The 15,424-nt window shown below is 39.5% G+C and overlaps 1 protein-coding gene across 2 annotated transcripts; it reads left to right on the top strand.

Annotated features, from left to right (window-relative positions):
• Nucleotides 1-351: 351 nt before the first annotated feature.
• LOC110865049 (chromatin remodeling protein EBS) lies at nt 352-11,056 on the top strand. 2 transcript variants are annotated; one of them, XM_022114252.2, is made up of 5 exons: nt 362-589; nt 2,100-2,442; nt 2,715-2,783; nt 9,878-10,028; nt 10,768-11,021. In XM_022114252.2, exons 1-5 carry the CDS (start codon nt 517-519, stop codon nt 10,792-10,794), a joined length of 663 nt encoding a protein of 220 aa, XP_021969944.1. In that variant the 5' UTR covers nt 362-516; the 3' UTR covers nt 10,795-11,021. The 2 variants fall into 2 exon arrangements, with proteins under 2 accessions (XP_021969934.1, XP_021969944.1); XM_022114242.2 differs by lacking the exon at nt 9,878-10,028 and having other exon boundaries at nt 352-589; nt 10,768-11,056.
• Nucleotides 11,057-15,424: the final 4,368 nt, after the last annotated feature.

The following is a 15,424-nucleotide window of genomic DNA, read 5'->3' as shown; positions in this document are numbered from 1 at the left end:
ATTATAATAGGGGTTGTTTGTTTACATCTTAATGAAGCTCTTAATGGTTTAGACCTCTTACTGGTTCAACACTTAATGGTTTAGACTGTTTGTTTTGTGAGCAGATGTCTGAATAGTTCAGACATTTGCCTCTGAATGGTTAAGTATTATACAGAGTCTAAATAGTTAAGACCTCTAATCTGAATTGGTAAGACATGTTAATGGCTCAGACCTTTTACTGGTTCAATACTTATTGGCTCAGTACTTAATTATTCAGAAGTTGGCAAATGGCCCCTAATATGATGGTAAATAAAGTTTCAGTGGTAATTTAGTCTTTTTACAAATCCACAACCACATGGGTGCCATCAGGTGTAAACACGTGGACGGAAATTGTAACGCTAGGGATCGAAGAATCACCAACTAACACAACACAATGCTCCTATATTTTCGAATCCACCATTAATGTAACGCTTCAAATCCGTCAAATCTCGCAATCGCAGTCATTTCGACCTCAAAGATCGCACTTTTCTGTTGCCAATGGCGAAAACTCGACCAGGCAAGCGAGACTTGGAATCTTACACCATCAGAGGCACCAATAAAGTTGTAAGAGGTAATACACACACTTATTCAACCTGCAATTTCTTACAGTTGTTGTAATATGTATGTTTTGGTTCGATTATCTTCTCAGATTCTGTTTTAGGGCAGTTGGTGACATGAAAACCCTAGTTTTTGTCAGATGTTAGGGTCTGAAATTGTTACATTTGCATGCATTTACATCTTTTTTTGTGGTGCTAGTAGTGAATTGCAGTGTGTTGCTGTTGGATTGTGAGATTTGTTTTTAATAGATGAACTGTAGTCAAATCTAGAACATGATAAATGAAGTCTGCAGCGAATTGTTTAAAGTTCAGTTAGGGCAAGTAAAAATAGGCCCCTAAAAGGCTAAAATAGAAAGTTATATATATGAAACAAAGTTCATTAGTATGGAGATAAATGTTATAACGATAAACAAAACAAAGTTATTGTAGTAATAAATTGACTTATTTTACATGGTTAAATGAATCGTGAGACCTTTCTAGCATTCTTTGAAGCAAAGCTGTTGATTAGTTCTTCATAATTTTATATATTTGGACGACCTACGGTGACTTAAGGTTGCTTAAAGGTTGAATAAGGTCATTTGCGCAAGCACAAAAAAATGGTCATTTTGAACTATGTGATAAAATCTGGAAACCGAAACTTTGATTACGGAAAGAACAATTACATAAATAGCCAAATTCGAGATAGGCTTGATCTCCATTTTTAAGGTAAGAACCCTAATTTGATAATAATACACATCGACTCCTCTCTATTCATAAGAATTTCCTATTTCTAGATCAGCCCACTTCTCAAACTACCTACTATCTCTTACTGGGATGGGTCTTTGACTGGTTACTGGGCTGGGGCGATTTTGGGTTAAGGGTCCAGCTGGGTTATTTGCCTCTCCTGGAACTGTATCACTATGTTTTTACTTAAATAGTCATTTGACTGTTACGAATGATTACATGAAAGTGTAAGACTTGTGTATATCAAATGGTGCAGTTTTGGCTATAAAATCGACATTTATGTTTTGAGTTTTAAATCGTAAATGGCACGACCAAGCAACTAGTCAGCTGATGACAAGTCAGTCCTAAACCGAAAATGGTGCTGTTTTTGGCTAAAAAAGCGAAAATGGCGCGGCCATCTTGTGCATCGAGATTATGACACCTATGTCCATAAAAATGTTTATTTTTGCTTCAGATGTGAGATGTGACCATTTGACCCTCCACCCAATCATGTCAAATGGTTATGTTTTTAAAAGATTGATCAAAATGGCTTTTTATGTAAAAAGAACTTGGGCCAAAATGACCATTTTTGTGATTTTCTATTGATAAAAACCCCGAACTTTTCAAACTTTTGATTTTAGGTAATCCATATAGGTTACTAAATTTGATCATGCTGACTGTTTTATTATAAATGGGCTCATGAAATATGTGACTTACGGAAAAGGTTAACTATCACCATAAATCGGTTGATTTAAGTTTGTTACATTTCTATATGAGTAAGAAAATAAGATATTAATTTTCTTTTTTCTTATTGTTTGGAAGTTGGGGATTCTGTGCTGATGAGATCCGCCGAGAATGAGAAAAACCCGTATGTGGCTCGTGTTGAGAGCATTGAGGCTGATGTCAAAGGAAATGTGAAGGTTCGAGCTAGATGGTATTATCGTCCTGAAGAATCAATCGGAGGAAGGAGACAGTTTCATGGAATAAAAGAATTATTTCTATCAGATCACTATGATGTTCAAAGTGCTCATACGATTGAAGATAAATGCATTGTTCATACGTTTAAGAATTACACCAAGCTTGACGGTGTGGGACCTGAGGACTACTTTTGTCGGTTTGAGTACAAGGCTGCAACTGGAGGTTTCACGCCTGACCGTGTCGCGGTGTAAGTTTTGAACACTGGGTGGCAATGTCGACTTGTTTGCTTATAATGGGTCGATTTGAAAAACTAAACATTTACTAAAAAATATAAATTTTGTCAGAATAATTGTTTCAGGTCAACACAACCATACAAAAATGAATTGTTTTGACCAACCCGTTACCCAACCCACCCATTTTGCCCACCATTGGTTTTACACTATCCACCTTTGTTGATTGGTTAAATCACTTTTGCTTTTGAAACTTTCAATTATTGTTTCATGATTCTCTCTTTTAAAGGTATTGCAAATGCGAGATGCCCTATAACCCTGATGACTTGATGGTACAATGTGAAGCCTGCAAAGACTGGTATGACACATATTTTACAAATAATTATATGATATCAAGTCAATTTCATGAATTTTGCAATTGTTCCACAGTATTTTGAAGGTAGGTTTGAATGATTAGGCCTTTTTTCATCCATATGACCGGTGTAAACGAGTCGAGCCATGCCTGAGCTCGTCTATAAAAGATTTCAATGGTAAAATATTTTTTGATGATCAATTACAATCACAAGAGCCCTTTATATAGGGAACAATACAAAGCAAACCTTACCACTAATTTAGGAAGATATATCACATAATTACAGATATATGTAAACTATGTCTATAATATAAATATAGTCCCTAAAGTATGTCGGCTAAGACTCCCCCGCAGTTTGAGCGGTTGCTGGACAGACACTTAAACTGGAACCAAAAGACTGAAATAGCTGCCTGGAGAGTCCCTTGGTAAATATACCAGCGTACTGAAGAGACGAGGGTTCATGAAGCACACGGATGTGACGAACTCTAACCTTCCCCCGCACGAAGTGAATGTCAATCTCACTGTGTTTAGTCCAATGATGTTGAATTGGATTATCTGATAAATAGACGACCGACACATTGTCACAGTACACAACCAAAGCCTGTCTCAGAGGGATCTGTAGCTCAAGTAATAAATTTTGAATCCAAGTAGCCTCTGCCACTGCATTGGCAACTCCACGATACTCCACTTTGGCACTAGAACGAGAGACCGTTGGCTGCCGTTTTGAAGACCAAGAAATTAAATTATCACCAAGAAAAACACAGTAACCACTGATCGATCTTGGTGAATCTGGACAACCACCCCAATCTACATCTGAATAGGCTACCAGCGAATGAGAGGCAGACTTAACAATACGAATCCCATAATCAAGTGTCCGTTGTAAGTACCGTAGGATACGCTTAAGAAAAACGTAATGCAGGTCACGAGGCTCGTGCATGAATAAACATACCTGCTGCACGGCATAAGATATATCTGGACGAGTGAATGTGAGGTACTGTAATGCACCGGCTAGACTTCTGTATAAAGTTGGATCCGAGAATAAAGACCCATCAGTGGCATTCAATTTTGCAGAGAGGTCTACGGGTGTACTGCAGGGTTTACACGCTGACATAGAAGCCCGAGCAATGATGTCCCGTGCATATTGGGTTTGATCCAAGAAAAGCCCACGGGAATTGCGAGCTTGGTTTAAAAATGCGCGCATAATGCGCATAGTGCGCGAGGCGCCCGATGCACTATTGAGAGCGCATCGCAACAGCTGATGCGATGCGTTTACGTGATGCGAGAGTATTGCGCACATTTCGCATAATGCGCTCTGATGCACGCAACATTTTTTCTTATGCTTTTTTTCTAGATTTTATGAACTGTGTTCGGTTTTTTCCATAATTAACATCTTAGTATGCTTGATTTGAACCAAAAAATACAACTCTTATCTTCTAATTACGTTAGTTGTTTTACTTTAAGTATGTTTTATAAGTTTTTATGTATAAATAATTTTTAACTATTTTTTTATAAAGAACGCATCACATACGTGATGCGCTCGCATCGCGCATCACGCATCAGATTTTTGGACTAAACGCATCGGAGCGCATCACGCAATTTAAAACCAAGATTGCGAGTGGCCTTAATACCCGGAAAGTGACGCAACTTTCCCAAATCTGTCATAGCAAACTCTCGTGAGAGTGTGCGAATAATTTCCTGTAAAAACGAGTCTGACGAAGCCGTGAGAACAATGTCATCAACATACAGTAATAAGTAAGTTGTGTGAGGACTGAGGACCCATGTTATATATAAAAAGTGAATTATCACAAGCACTGCTTCGAAAACCCTGCGATAAAATATATGTGGCAAACCGAGTGTACCATGCACGAGGGGCCTGTTCGAGGCCATATAACGACTTCCTTAACCTGCAGACAAACGTTGGATATCGTTTATCAACGAAACCCGGTGGTTGATGCATAAAAACAGTTTCGTTCAAATTCCCATGTAGAAACGCGTTTTTAGCATCAAGCTGGTGAATAGGCCAAGAGCGGGAAACATCAACTGATAACACACTGCGAATGGTGGCCGGTTTAACAACCGGACAAAATGTCTCATCACAGTCAATGCCCACTGTCTCGTTCACAACTGACCGAGCCTTATACCTCTCAAGTGAACCATCAGATTTAAATTTGTGGCGAAATAACCACATGCAGCGGATAACTGGTTTGTCAACCGGACTTGGGACCAATTCCCAAGTATCATTAACCTGTAACGCACTAAACTCTGCTTGCATGGCATGCAACCAATGGGGGTTGGGAAAGGCTTTGGAGTAGGAAGTAGTGACATGAGAGATATTGGAGGTGAGAAGAGTGTTTAGCTTTGGAACGGGTGGTCATGGGATGGGTGTTGGTGTGAGAAGGGGCGGTGGGCTGAGGATCAGGTGGGACCGGGACAGTAGACGTGGCAGCCTTGTGGCTGGCTGCTGAGGCTGACGTGGTGGCAGCCGTGTGGCTAACAGACGATCTGGGAACTGGGAACCGGCTGAGCTGGAGAAGCATGTGCGGGAACAGGGACGACTAGTCTCGGTTGTCGGGTATAGGTAATCGGGAATGGGGATGTCGAGTGTAGGGACAGTTTAGGTGGTTTGGGTATAGGCAGGGATGTGGGTCGGGTAAAAGTAAAGCCTGGTGGTAGGTCGTCAAGAAAATTGTAGATGGTAGGAGGTGTAGGAATGGTGTAAGGAAAGGTGGTCTCATCAAAGGTAACATGACGGGAAATGATGACTTTGCCCGTGGTGGGATCGAAGCATCGATAGCCTCGAAAATCAGGAGGATGTTCGAGAAAGATGCACCAAACGGATCGGGTGTGAAGTTTACGAGGTTGAGTGGCCGAGGAATTGGAGTAGCAAGCACACCCGAAGACACGTAAGTGGTCATACGTCGGATGGCGAAGGTGTAAAGCAAAGGTAGGGGTGAAGAAGTTAATGCGTTTGGTGGGTAGAATATTGTTAAGGTAGGCTGCAGTATGTAAGGCTTCGACCCAAAAACTAGGTGGTAGGTGGGCATGAGTGAGCAAAACATGAATGATGTCGTTTAGGCGACGAATCATTCGTTCAGCACGACCGTTTTGTGAAGATGTTTGAGGGCAAGAAAAAAGAAACAATAGGCAGTGATGGGTTGCGAAGTTTTTAAAGGCATGGTTGTCAAATTCACCCCCCCAAATCACATTGGAAGGTTTTGATATGACGATTGAATTGGGTGGCAATCATTTTGTGAAATTTGGCAAAGGTGGGGAAGGTGTCAGATTTATATTTTAAAGGATAAACCTAGATAAAGTGTGAAAAATTATCGATTGATACCATGTAGTATTTATATCCTGTTTTCCTAGGAATTGGGGAAGTCCACAAATCACAATGTATAATGTTGAATGGAGTAAAGGTAAATGAATTTGATTCATAGAATGACAAACGTTTACTATTCGACAAATGACAAGAATTGCAAAAATTAGAACTACGAGTTTTATTACAAGAAAAATTAAAACGACTACTGAGAAGATCTAAAACTTGAGCGCCAGGGTGTCCAAGTCGATCATGCCAAGGTAAAGAAGTGGAGGTGATAGAGCATGCTTAAGGCGGAAGTGTTGGTGGAGTGACTAGATAAAAGGTTGCCCGTGCTATTGTGGCGGGACAGGAGGCGTCCCGTTTTGAGGTCCTTCAAGGAAAAACCAAAAGGGTCAAATTCAATTGAAACATTATTATCATTGGGTAAATTTTCGAACAGATAAAAGCTTTTTAATGATTTGTGGACTATAAAGTATGTCGGGTAAGATGTATGTACGGTTGTGAATAGGAAGAAAGCCCATACCAGAACCCTCAATAGGTAAAACATTGCCATTGCCAACAAGTAATTTAGTGTGAACAGGAAAAGAACTAGGATGTTTGATCATACCTCGGGTATCAGTAATGTGTTGCTCAGCCCCGGTGTCCATATATGAGTTTGGATCTGTATACTGTAGTTGCATAGCATTGAATGCTGCACTAAGAGCTGATGCTTTCAAAGCATCAAAACCTGTGTATTGTGGGCTGCCAAAAGAACCCGGTGGACCGGTAGGCTGAAATTCTGTGTAGTTGGCTGACGGGTTGGGGGCTGTTGGATATGGTTGATTGGGGCGCCAGGCTGTTTGGGTCGGCCGGTCGGGTAGGGGCAAGAGATGGGGTGACCAGAACCGAAGATGATTGTTGTTTTCTGGCCTCAAGTCGGATTACTTCATCAGCAAGCATGGTTTGGGCCAAGTCCCAGTCGGCAGTGGTATCAAAATCAGGAGACAAACCTCGAACAAGCTGGAGTACGAGACTTTTTTCAGTGACCGGTTGATCGACATCGATGAGTTGGTTGACAAGTTCTTTAAGTTGCTGACAATAATCATCCACCGAAGTGCAGGCAGCAAGCGTAAGATTGACGAAATGGGTCTCAAGGGCAGCGTGTTTTGCTTGCTTGTTGCTTAAGAAAATCTTTTCCAGTTTGAGCCAAGTGGATCGCGCCGTTGCTTCCGTATCAAGAACCCGTGTGAGAAGATCATCGGACGTTGTGCTGTAGATCCATTGAGACACGAGAGCGTCCAATTCTTTACAGGACTCATAGGTTGGATCGATTTCTTCCGGGGCTGGGGTGTCATCAAGGTGATGCGAAACCTTATATGCAATGTGATAGGAACTTGATAGAAATTGCTTACTTAATAGTATATTGTAATTGTGAAGGGGGGTTAGTGTAATTACTACTTCTATAAATAAGGCATTAGTCATTTTAGAAAGGGGGAAGAGAATTGGTTAGTTGTTAAGGCTCATTGCCATGTGCATGAGAAGGGCATAGCCCTGGGACCACTTGTGGTTGTTATCTTTTTCTTGTAGATCCTTTTGGATCATCTTCATCATTTCCACCATTGTTATATGTTTTAAGCTTCGATTAATATCAATTCCTATCACAATGGCATGGAACTTTAAAAGGTTTCACCTAAGAGGAGTAGGTTACTTTAGATCCGTCTAGTGTTCGGATCTTGGTTTGAATATTGGATATGGAATATGCGGGGTGAAGAGATTGGTGTTTGGCAGAAGAAGAGCTGCCATCGGAATCCGCAGGTTTGATTTGGCCATGGGATCAGCTGAAAATCAGAGGAGGGATATGGCTGTTGTATCGGGTAGGGTAGGGAAGAAAAGGAGGAGAAAGAAAGGATAATTAGAACCGTAGCTCTGATACCATAAAAGATTTCAATGGTAAAATATTTTCTGATGATCAAATACAATCACAAGAGCCCTTTATATAGGGAACAACACAAAGCAAACCCTACCACTAATTTAGGAAGAGATGTATCACTTAATTACAAGTAAATATAAACTATGTCTATAATACAAATATAGTCCCTAAAGTATGTCGGCTAAGAGTCTAAACTCAAGCTCTGCTTGTTTAACTTAGGAGAGCTCGAGCTCGGCTCGTCAATAAATTTTCAAGCTCGGGCTCGGCTCGGGCTTGTCTCGTTTATTGTTAAATAACTATTTAAATATATTATTGATATACATATATAGTTAATTCATATGTCTTTGTAAGGAGTGAATTGCAAATTTTGTTCTTTATCTATATACCACATTTCAGACAGTGTCCTTTGACGAGTTTTGTATTTGATTTTTTCAAAATCTTGCACGGTATGCTCTTTGGCCCTAACCCAGTTAAATTTTGCTGTTAAAAGACATCACATGCAAGTCACATGAGGGCATATCAATCATTTTCTCTACCCTTTCCATTTTCCCCCAATTAATACCAACCCAAACCCTAGTTCACCACCATTAACCAGCAACTATACAACCACCATAAAAGCACCACCACAAATGCAACCCACCACCATCACTATTCACCGCCGGAATCACCGTTCACCACCAGCGTCATCACCTTCAATCAAAACCATCATTGTTGTCTCCTTCAACCATGTCGTTATTACCGCTCCACATGGCCACCATTGTCACCCCATCGTTACACCCACAACATCACCATCTGTCATCATCTTTGTCGAGTCTGGACACCAATGAAGCCAACACCGCCTCACAACCAAGCAAACAAACACCACCACGTGGTTTACCATGCCCTAAACCTTCGATCTGCGTTTTGTTCAAGCGCCATGTTGGACAGCCGTCGGCCACCGGAGTTGCCCCTCCCTTTATGCGTTTCTCTCTCTCTAACCTCTCACTTCCATTCTCTCTATCTCTTTAATTCTCCATCTCTAAACTTATCTCTCTCTCCCTCTCTTCTGCCTTCTCTCTCCATCTCACTCTTTCTCTTGGTTTTTAACAATAAGAAAAGTCTGTGTTTATGGGTATTTGTGGTGGCAATGGTGGAATTTGTAGAAAAGAGGGGTGGTGGTAGGTGGCAGGTGGCGAAGTAATAAAAGAGGGGTGGTTGGTGGTGGTGGTCTGAGTTTGCAGGAGAGAGATATGGTAGAGAGAGTAGAGATTACAGAGAGATGGAGCAGAGAGTGAAAAAGATTGGTGATAATGAAATTTTGATTTTATTTTAACAAAAGAAAATTAAATTTGTGAGATTGACAAAATTACCCTCATGGTCAAATTTAACGATTAAAGTTAACCGGGTTAGGGCCAAAGGACATACCGTGTAAGATTTTAAAACAATAAGTACGAAACTCGTCCATTTTAAAGACAAAAGGACACCGCATAAAATATGGTATATAGATAAAGGACAAAACTTGCAATTCACTCTATTTGTAAGTTTATAAATAATAAAATATATATTATTTAGATATATTGGTTATAGTGTTACGTATAATAATATTTATTATGTAGTTATATATTAGTTATTAAAAACATAAAAGTTATTATATTTATATAAATAACAAGCTTGTTTAGGCTCGTGAGTCTAGTTAAGCTTGCTATGTGAAGATAGGGCTCGAGCTCATTTAAGCTTGGCTTGATTTGAGCTTTTAGCGAGTCGATCTCAACTAGCTCACGAGCGGCTCGTCTCGTTTATGCCCCTCACATATGACTATACGCCATGTGATTTGGGTATAGGCAATATTCAGTTCTTGATAGGTATATATTATTTTTGGTGTGTCGATTTCAGGTATCATCCTGCTTGTTTAAATATGACTGTTGAACAGACAAAGCAACTAGATAGCTTTACGTGTGACGAGTGCTCATCCTTAGATCGTAAGAGGCCTCCCAGTAGGACTTCTGCATCTGGTCTGCCCAATGGCAAGGTGAATCTTAAGCAGGTAATCAGCAGATTAAGAATACAGGTCAAATACTCCACGACGGCTTTTCTATTAGTAATGAAAACACAGGAAAAACTTCTATACAAATACGTAGGATTCGATTGCTATTTAAAGAATTAAAGGGACACCTTGCTTGACCTTCAAGCAAGTTTAAACTATAAAAAAAACGAACTATAATTATCTACTAACGGTTTAAACTAAACCAACCTTGACTAATAAGCAAGACTTAATAACTAACCCTCTAACTATCACATAATGACAAGTTTAGTCCAACAAAGACCGTATTTGCAAATTTTAATCGAGTTTATTTCGTATCATTTGTGTTTTGCAGTCCAATTTATTCTTTTGCATGTGTGTTAGATACATGGTTGCATACTTCACTTGTTTGTTTGGGAAATTTGTGGTCTGTGGGTGTGGGTTAAGCTAAAAGATTTTAAAATTGAGTGGGTCAAAGTGTATAAAAGTAGTCCCATATTTATTTCTAGATCAACTTATTGATTGAAAGTTTTTATTATTGTTGTAATAAATAGTTTTTAATCATGGTCAACTCAAAATAAAAAGAAAAATTTAAAAATGTTACTTTGTGATATTTTCCAACCCGACCAAGCAGTTTTTGATGTGTACTAATATTTGTCATATGGAATCAAGTTTAACCCACATCCAACCCAAACAATCCGATTTTTGGCCAGAGAATGCTGGTAAGTTGTCATTTTAATTGTATTTCTTGGATGTTTTTCAGGCGGAACACAAGCGCCAAAAGAAGTGATTTAACTGGAACAAGGTTGTACCACGTTTTATGGGAGTTGTACAGTGGAGATAATCTTGTGGTGTTGACAATTAGTGATGAGAAGTCAGTCAGTCGTAGTTTAGTCTGTATTAAATGTCTCGACTCCTTAACTGGTGATTTGAGATTTCTGTTGTTCCAAATTCGGTGGTTCCTTTGTCAGGCTTTCTTGATCATAATGTTTGCTGACCACACCGTGCCCTCGCTCAGGTTTTGTTCACTGTGTTAAGCTGTTTGATATGAACATCACAAGACCAGTCCAGTCCAGTCCTTGGTAGATAAGAATATATATTATCAACGTATAAGAGATTTTCTAATGGTCTCTTTGACGGGTGGGTGCCACGTTGGAGATTCTTACTGTCTCAGTCTGATCTCTTCCTCGACATTCTTCGTATGTGGTCGTTACCACCAGAAACACAAATTTCTATTTCTCCACGAATTTCGCGGGTGGACTAATACAAATATATAACTTCAGATTGTTGAAATAATCCTTTGGTGGAAATAAACGTCCAAGTACTAATGAAATTAGTAAACTACGATGAATTGAAAAAAAGGAAGTAACGTAAAAATCACAAGTCATTAAAGACTTCTTTATACATCACATTTGATGTTTTATCTGTAGGCTTCCCATCTTTGTCTAATATTAGCAGTTTAACACCATCTCTAACGCGACATACAACTGACCATGAGTGAAAACCGGTTATTTCAAGTACAAACCAACCATAGAAAGTTATTGACCTTGGCTTTTGTTGATAGTCATGGCAAAACAAACAGCTATTCGAAATTGCCTTACCTAAAATAAGAAAAGAATCTTTTTGTTTGAAGGTATTAAATTAATTCTAGGTATATAGGTGCGAGTGCTAATATTTTCTCCAGATATTATTTCAGCTTCTATTACACGGCTATACAATTTTGTAACCTTTAACATTGTTCTATTGCACAAACCATTTTGTTGGTCAATGTTACGCATGTTACGCAATAACATGACTGGCACACCAACTTTTAGCACTAACCTGTGATTGGGCAAGCCTGAAACTTTAAGCCCATTGAGAACATCCGGTGAGTGTATTTTTTCTTGTGCTGAATTAACATTTTCAGTGCGACAAAGACTGTCAGAGCTTAGATACTCTCTTTCTTCACCTAGGAACAGTGCTAACAACCTATGGTTGATCTCGTGAACAACCTCATTCTTAGACCAAATTTAGCACACTAATCCTAAACAAAATCATAAAATATAAAAATATTTTAGTCCTTGGTTTCTCTGCCATCATGTAAAATAAATGATAAAATTTTAAAATTAAAGAAAACTGGACTGGACTACAAAATTTCATCATTTAAGATATTCAAAATTAATAGTGGGAACTGGAGTTGGACTTCATATAATTAATACTTCTATAGGTAAATATAACTAACAATAAAATTCAAAACTCAAGATCTGAAAGTATTACTTGGCCAAAAAGTTGCATCACAAATATTAAATAACTTGGATTAACTTTTCTTTTCGCAAAGGTGAAGCAACTCTATCTCAACTCAACCCATTGCTTACCCCTTTGGCAATTGCTCATCCTTCCCATACAAATGTATATACAATCAAAGCCTTTTAAAAACAAAAGGGTAAATTACACTTTTCGTCCTTTATGTTTGTTGCGGGTTGCAATGGATGACCTTTAACTTTATTAATTACAGTCACAGTCCTTTATTTGCAAAACCCGTTACTTCTTACGTCCTTTTTCCTAACCTAGTTACATTTCATGGTTAAATATAGTCATGTGAATGCACATGAGGGTATAATTGTCCTTTTATCTATTTATTAAGAAAATAATTAATAGAACACTTAATCCACCTCATCTTTCTTTCCCTACCTTACCTACCACCTGCAACTATCACTAACTACCCTCACACCACCACCAACTCACCACCTACAACCACCACTAACCACCCTCAAACAAATCTGGAAACCTAAACAGATTTTGACATCCAAATTTGTAATAGAGTACCGATATAGATAGTGTTAATAGCAAATAAAGGACTCTGATTTCATAATAATTAGAAACAGTAACCCTTTCCCATACCTTTTTATACAGATTATTTTCCCTTTTTTGCATCAGCTGTAATTATATAGGCTATGCGCCTATTTATTTACATGATTAAAATTTATTAAACCTAACCACTGGTTTTGTTATTTCCCGTTTGAGCAATATTCTTGAACGTCACATATCTATCAAAGCAGTAGCAAAATTGGGTTGATTTTAATTTTCAATTCCTTTCCTTTAATATATAAATTAATGAAACTAAACTCATATATGAGATGAGTTTTCTATAATAATTACAAATCACGGAGGTCTAAGATCCTCTGTCGTGTAGCGGCTGTCGACGTCGGAGGGATAGCAGAATAGCAGTAGGCTTCTGAAAGAAGAACAGAGCAATCGATAACTTCGTGAGGTTCTTCAAAATGACGGGTGTGGGCTGGGATCTGATGTGGAAGAAAAGTTTATTATCACAGATGGAGTTGGCGGATTTGCAGCAGCTTCGGGACCTCTTGTCATTTATCAAGGCAGAGTGTGAAGGAAGTGGGCAAGTAGTGGTTTTGAAAGTTGATCCATGGGAAGGTGGCCTGCTTCATCTGGAGAAAGGAAGAGAATACAGGGGAGTGGGCAGTTGCAGGTTTGATAAAAACCCTAATGAGGGATGTGGGGGAGAAAAAGAGGGAATTTATATGATGGGGTAGTTGGTAGGTGAATGGACTTAAATGCCCTCACGTGCTAAATATGTGATTAGAACTAACTTAATTTTCTAACTGGGTTTTGGGTAAAGGATGAAACGTGCAACAGGTTTTCTAAATAAAGGATTATGACTGTAATTATTAAAGTTAAAGGCTATCCAAAAAATTGCATCACAAATATTAAATAACTTGGATTAATTTTTCTTTTCGCAAGGGTGAAGCAACTCTATCTCAACTCAACCCATTCCTTACCCCTTTGGATGTATATACAATCAAAGAGAGCCTTTTAAAAACAAAATGTATATACATATATAAAGGCAATTTACCATAACACTTCTAAAATAAAATTTACCATCATTTACCGTAACTTTAAACTCTGACTAACACATTTTGGCTCTCTTGAAATGTTTCACAAGGAGATCATAAGTTTGATGCTTCTCGAGATCAGTGGCGGACTCAGGAATTTATTTTCCGGGGGTGCGGAATATTTCCAAAGATTTTAGGCCCCTAGCTGTATAAAAATATCGGTTCATAGCGGGTCGGGTCGAATCATGTAAGACAAAAGAACATCAAACTAAAACTTATAAATCATCAAAAACACGTCAAATGCCATTACAAATTACAAACGTATTTAAAATTGTGCCATACAGCCTTTTTTTTTTAAATACATATCTGAAGAGGTATGGTCCCAATTCCTTGCCCACATGGCAAGGACAACACCCAGTGGCGAAGCTTGAGATTTCCGACCGGGGGATCGAAAACGTATATACACAAAAATTTCTATAAAACGGGGGGTCGAAAACGTATATACCCAAAAATTTCTATACGAAAACTACATACTCTCCACTCCTGAGCGAAAAGTTCGGGGGGTCGGCCGCCCCCTCCCGCCCCCACTATCCTTCGCCCATGACCACACCACTTTTTCATCCTACATGGCGCCTACATCAGCAAGATAATCCAGAAGCTTCTGAAAGAAGTCAAGGTGGCACCAGAAATGCTCCATCCGACAAAAAAGACAGTACGTGTCACCAGTCCTCGAGCGCCATGTAGGTCTGCAACAAATCAAGGAGCAGACCGACAACGCCAGTACGACGTCTCTAACATGAGCAAATGCAAGCGCGCCACGTGTACCACTACACCTGTCATGGCAGAGGAGACCAAGAGGATATTCCCCTTGCTCGGACAGCTGGCGCGCAACCACAGCTGGCATAGCTGCTCCTCCCTCCTACACCCTCCGGTTATAAATAGGACCCGTCATCATTCAGGTTGAATCATCTTACCCTCCATACTCACACACTCAACACACACTGTGTATTCTCCCTCAGAACAGTACTTATTCTCACGCCGGAGCCTGGTTAAGAGGGAAACCCCCATATTCCCCTCTTAACGAGTCTAACGGTGTTACTGTTTTGCAGGATTCCGGCCATTCCACGAGTAGGGAGAGAGATTGAACCCACAGAAGGAACAACCCCACAGTTTAACCTCTGTGTTATTCTGTGTTTCATCATTGGCGCCATCCGCTTTTTGCAAAAACTACACTCATCTCTTTTCTCTTCGAAAAACACTCGTCAAAATGGCTGAAACAAACCCTTCACACCAGGTGGACGAAGAAGTTTCTTCCTTTGAGCTCATTTCGGACACAACACACGTCCAAAGGAGCCAAAGGAACGAAATCATCCAAGAAGGGCAGATGAACAACGATTTTCCTAGTATCTTTGGAAGTGCATCCAGGGTTGTGAGTCAAACCACAACTGGACCCGCTTTCCAACCTCCAACTAGGATCATCACCCAAACTACAAATGGAGCCACTATCCAACCTTCATCTAGGGTAGTCCAACAAACACCCCCACCAGTGCAAACACCTAGCCATGGACCTGGCCCCTCAGTTCC

This window comes from Helianthus annuus, chromosome 1 (assembly GCF_002127325.2).
Source record: "Helianthus annuus cultivar XRQ/B chromosome 1, HanXRQr2.0-SUNRISE, whole genome shotgun sequence".
NCBI classification, from domain to species: domain Eukaryota; kingdom Viridiplantae; phylum Streptophyta; class Magnoliopsida; order Asterales; family Asteraceae; genus Helianthus; species Helianthus annuus.
The sequence above is the reverse complement of the archived record's forward strand: the minus strand, read 5'-3'. Positions and strand labels throughout refer to the sequence as shown.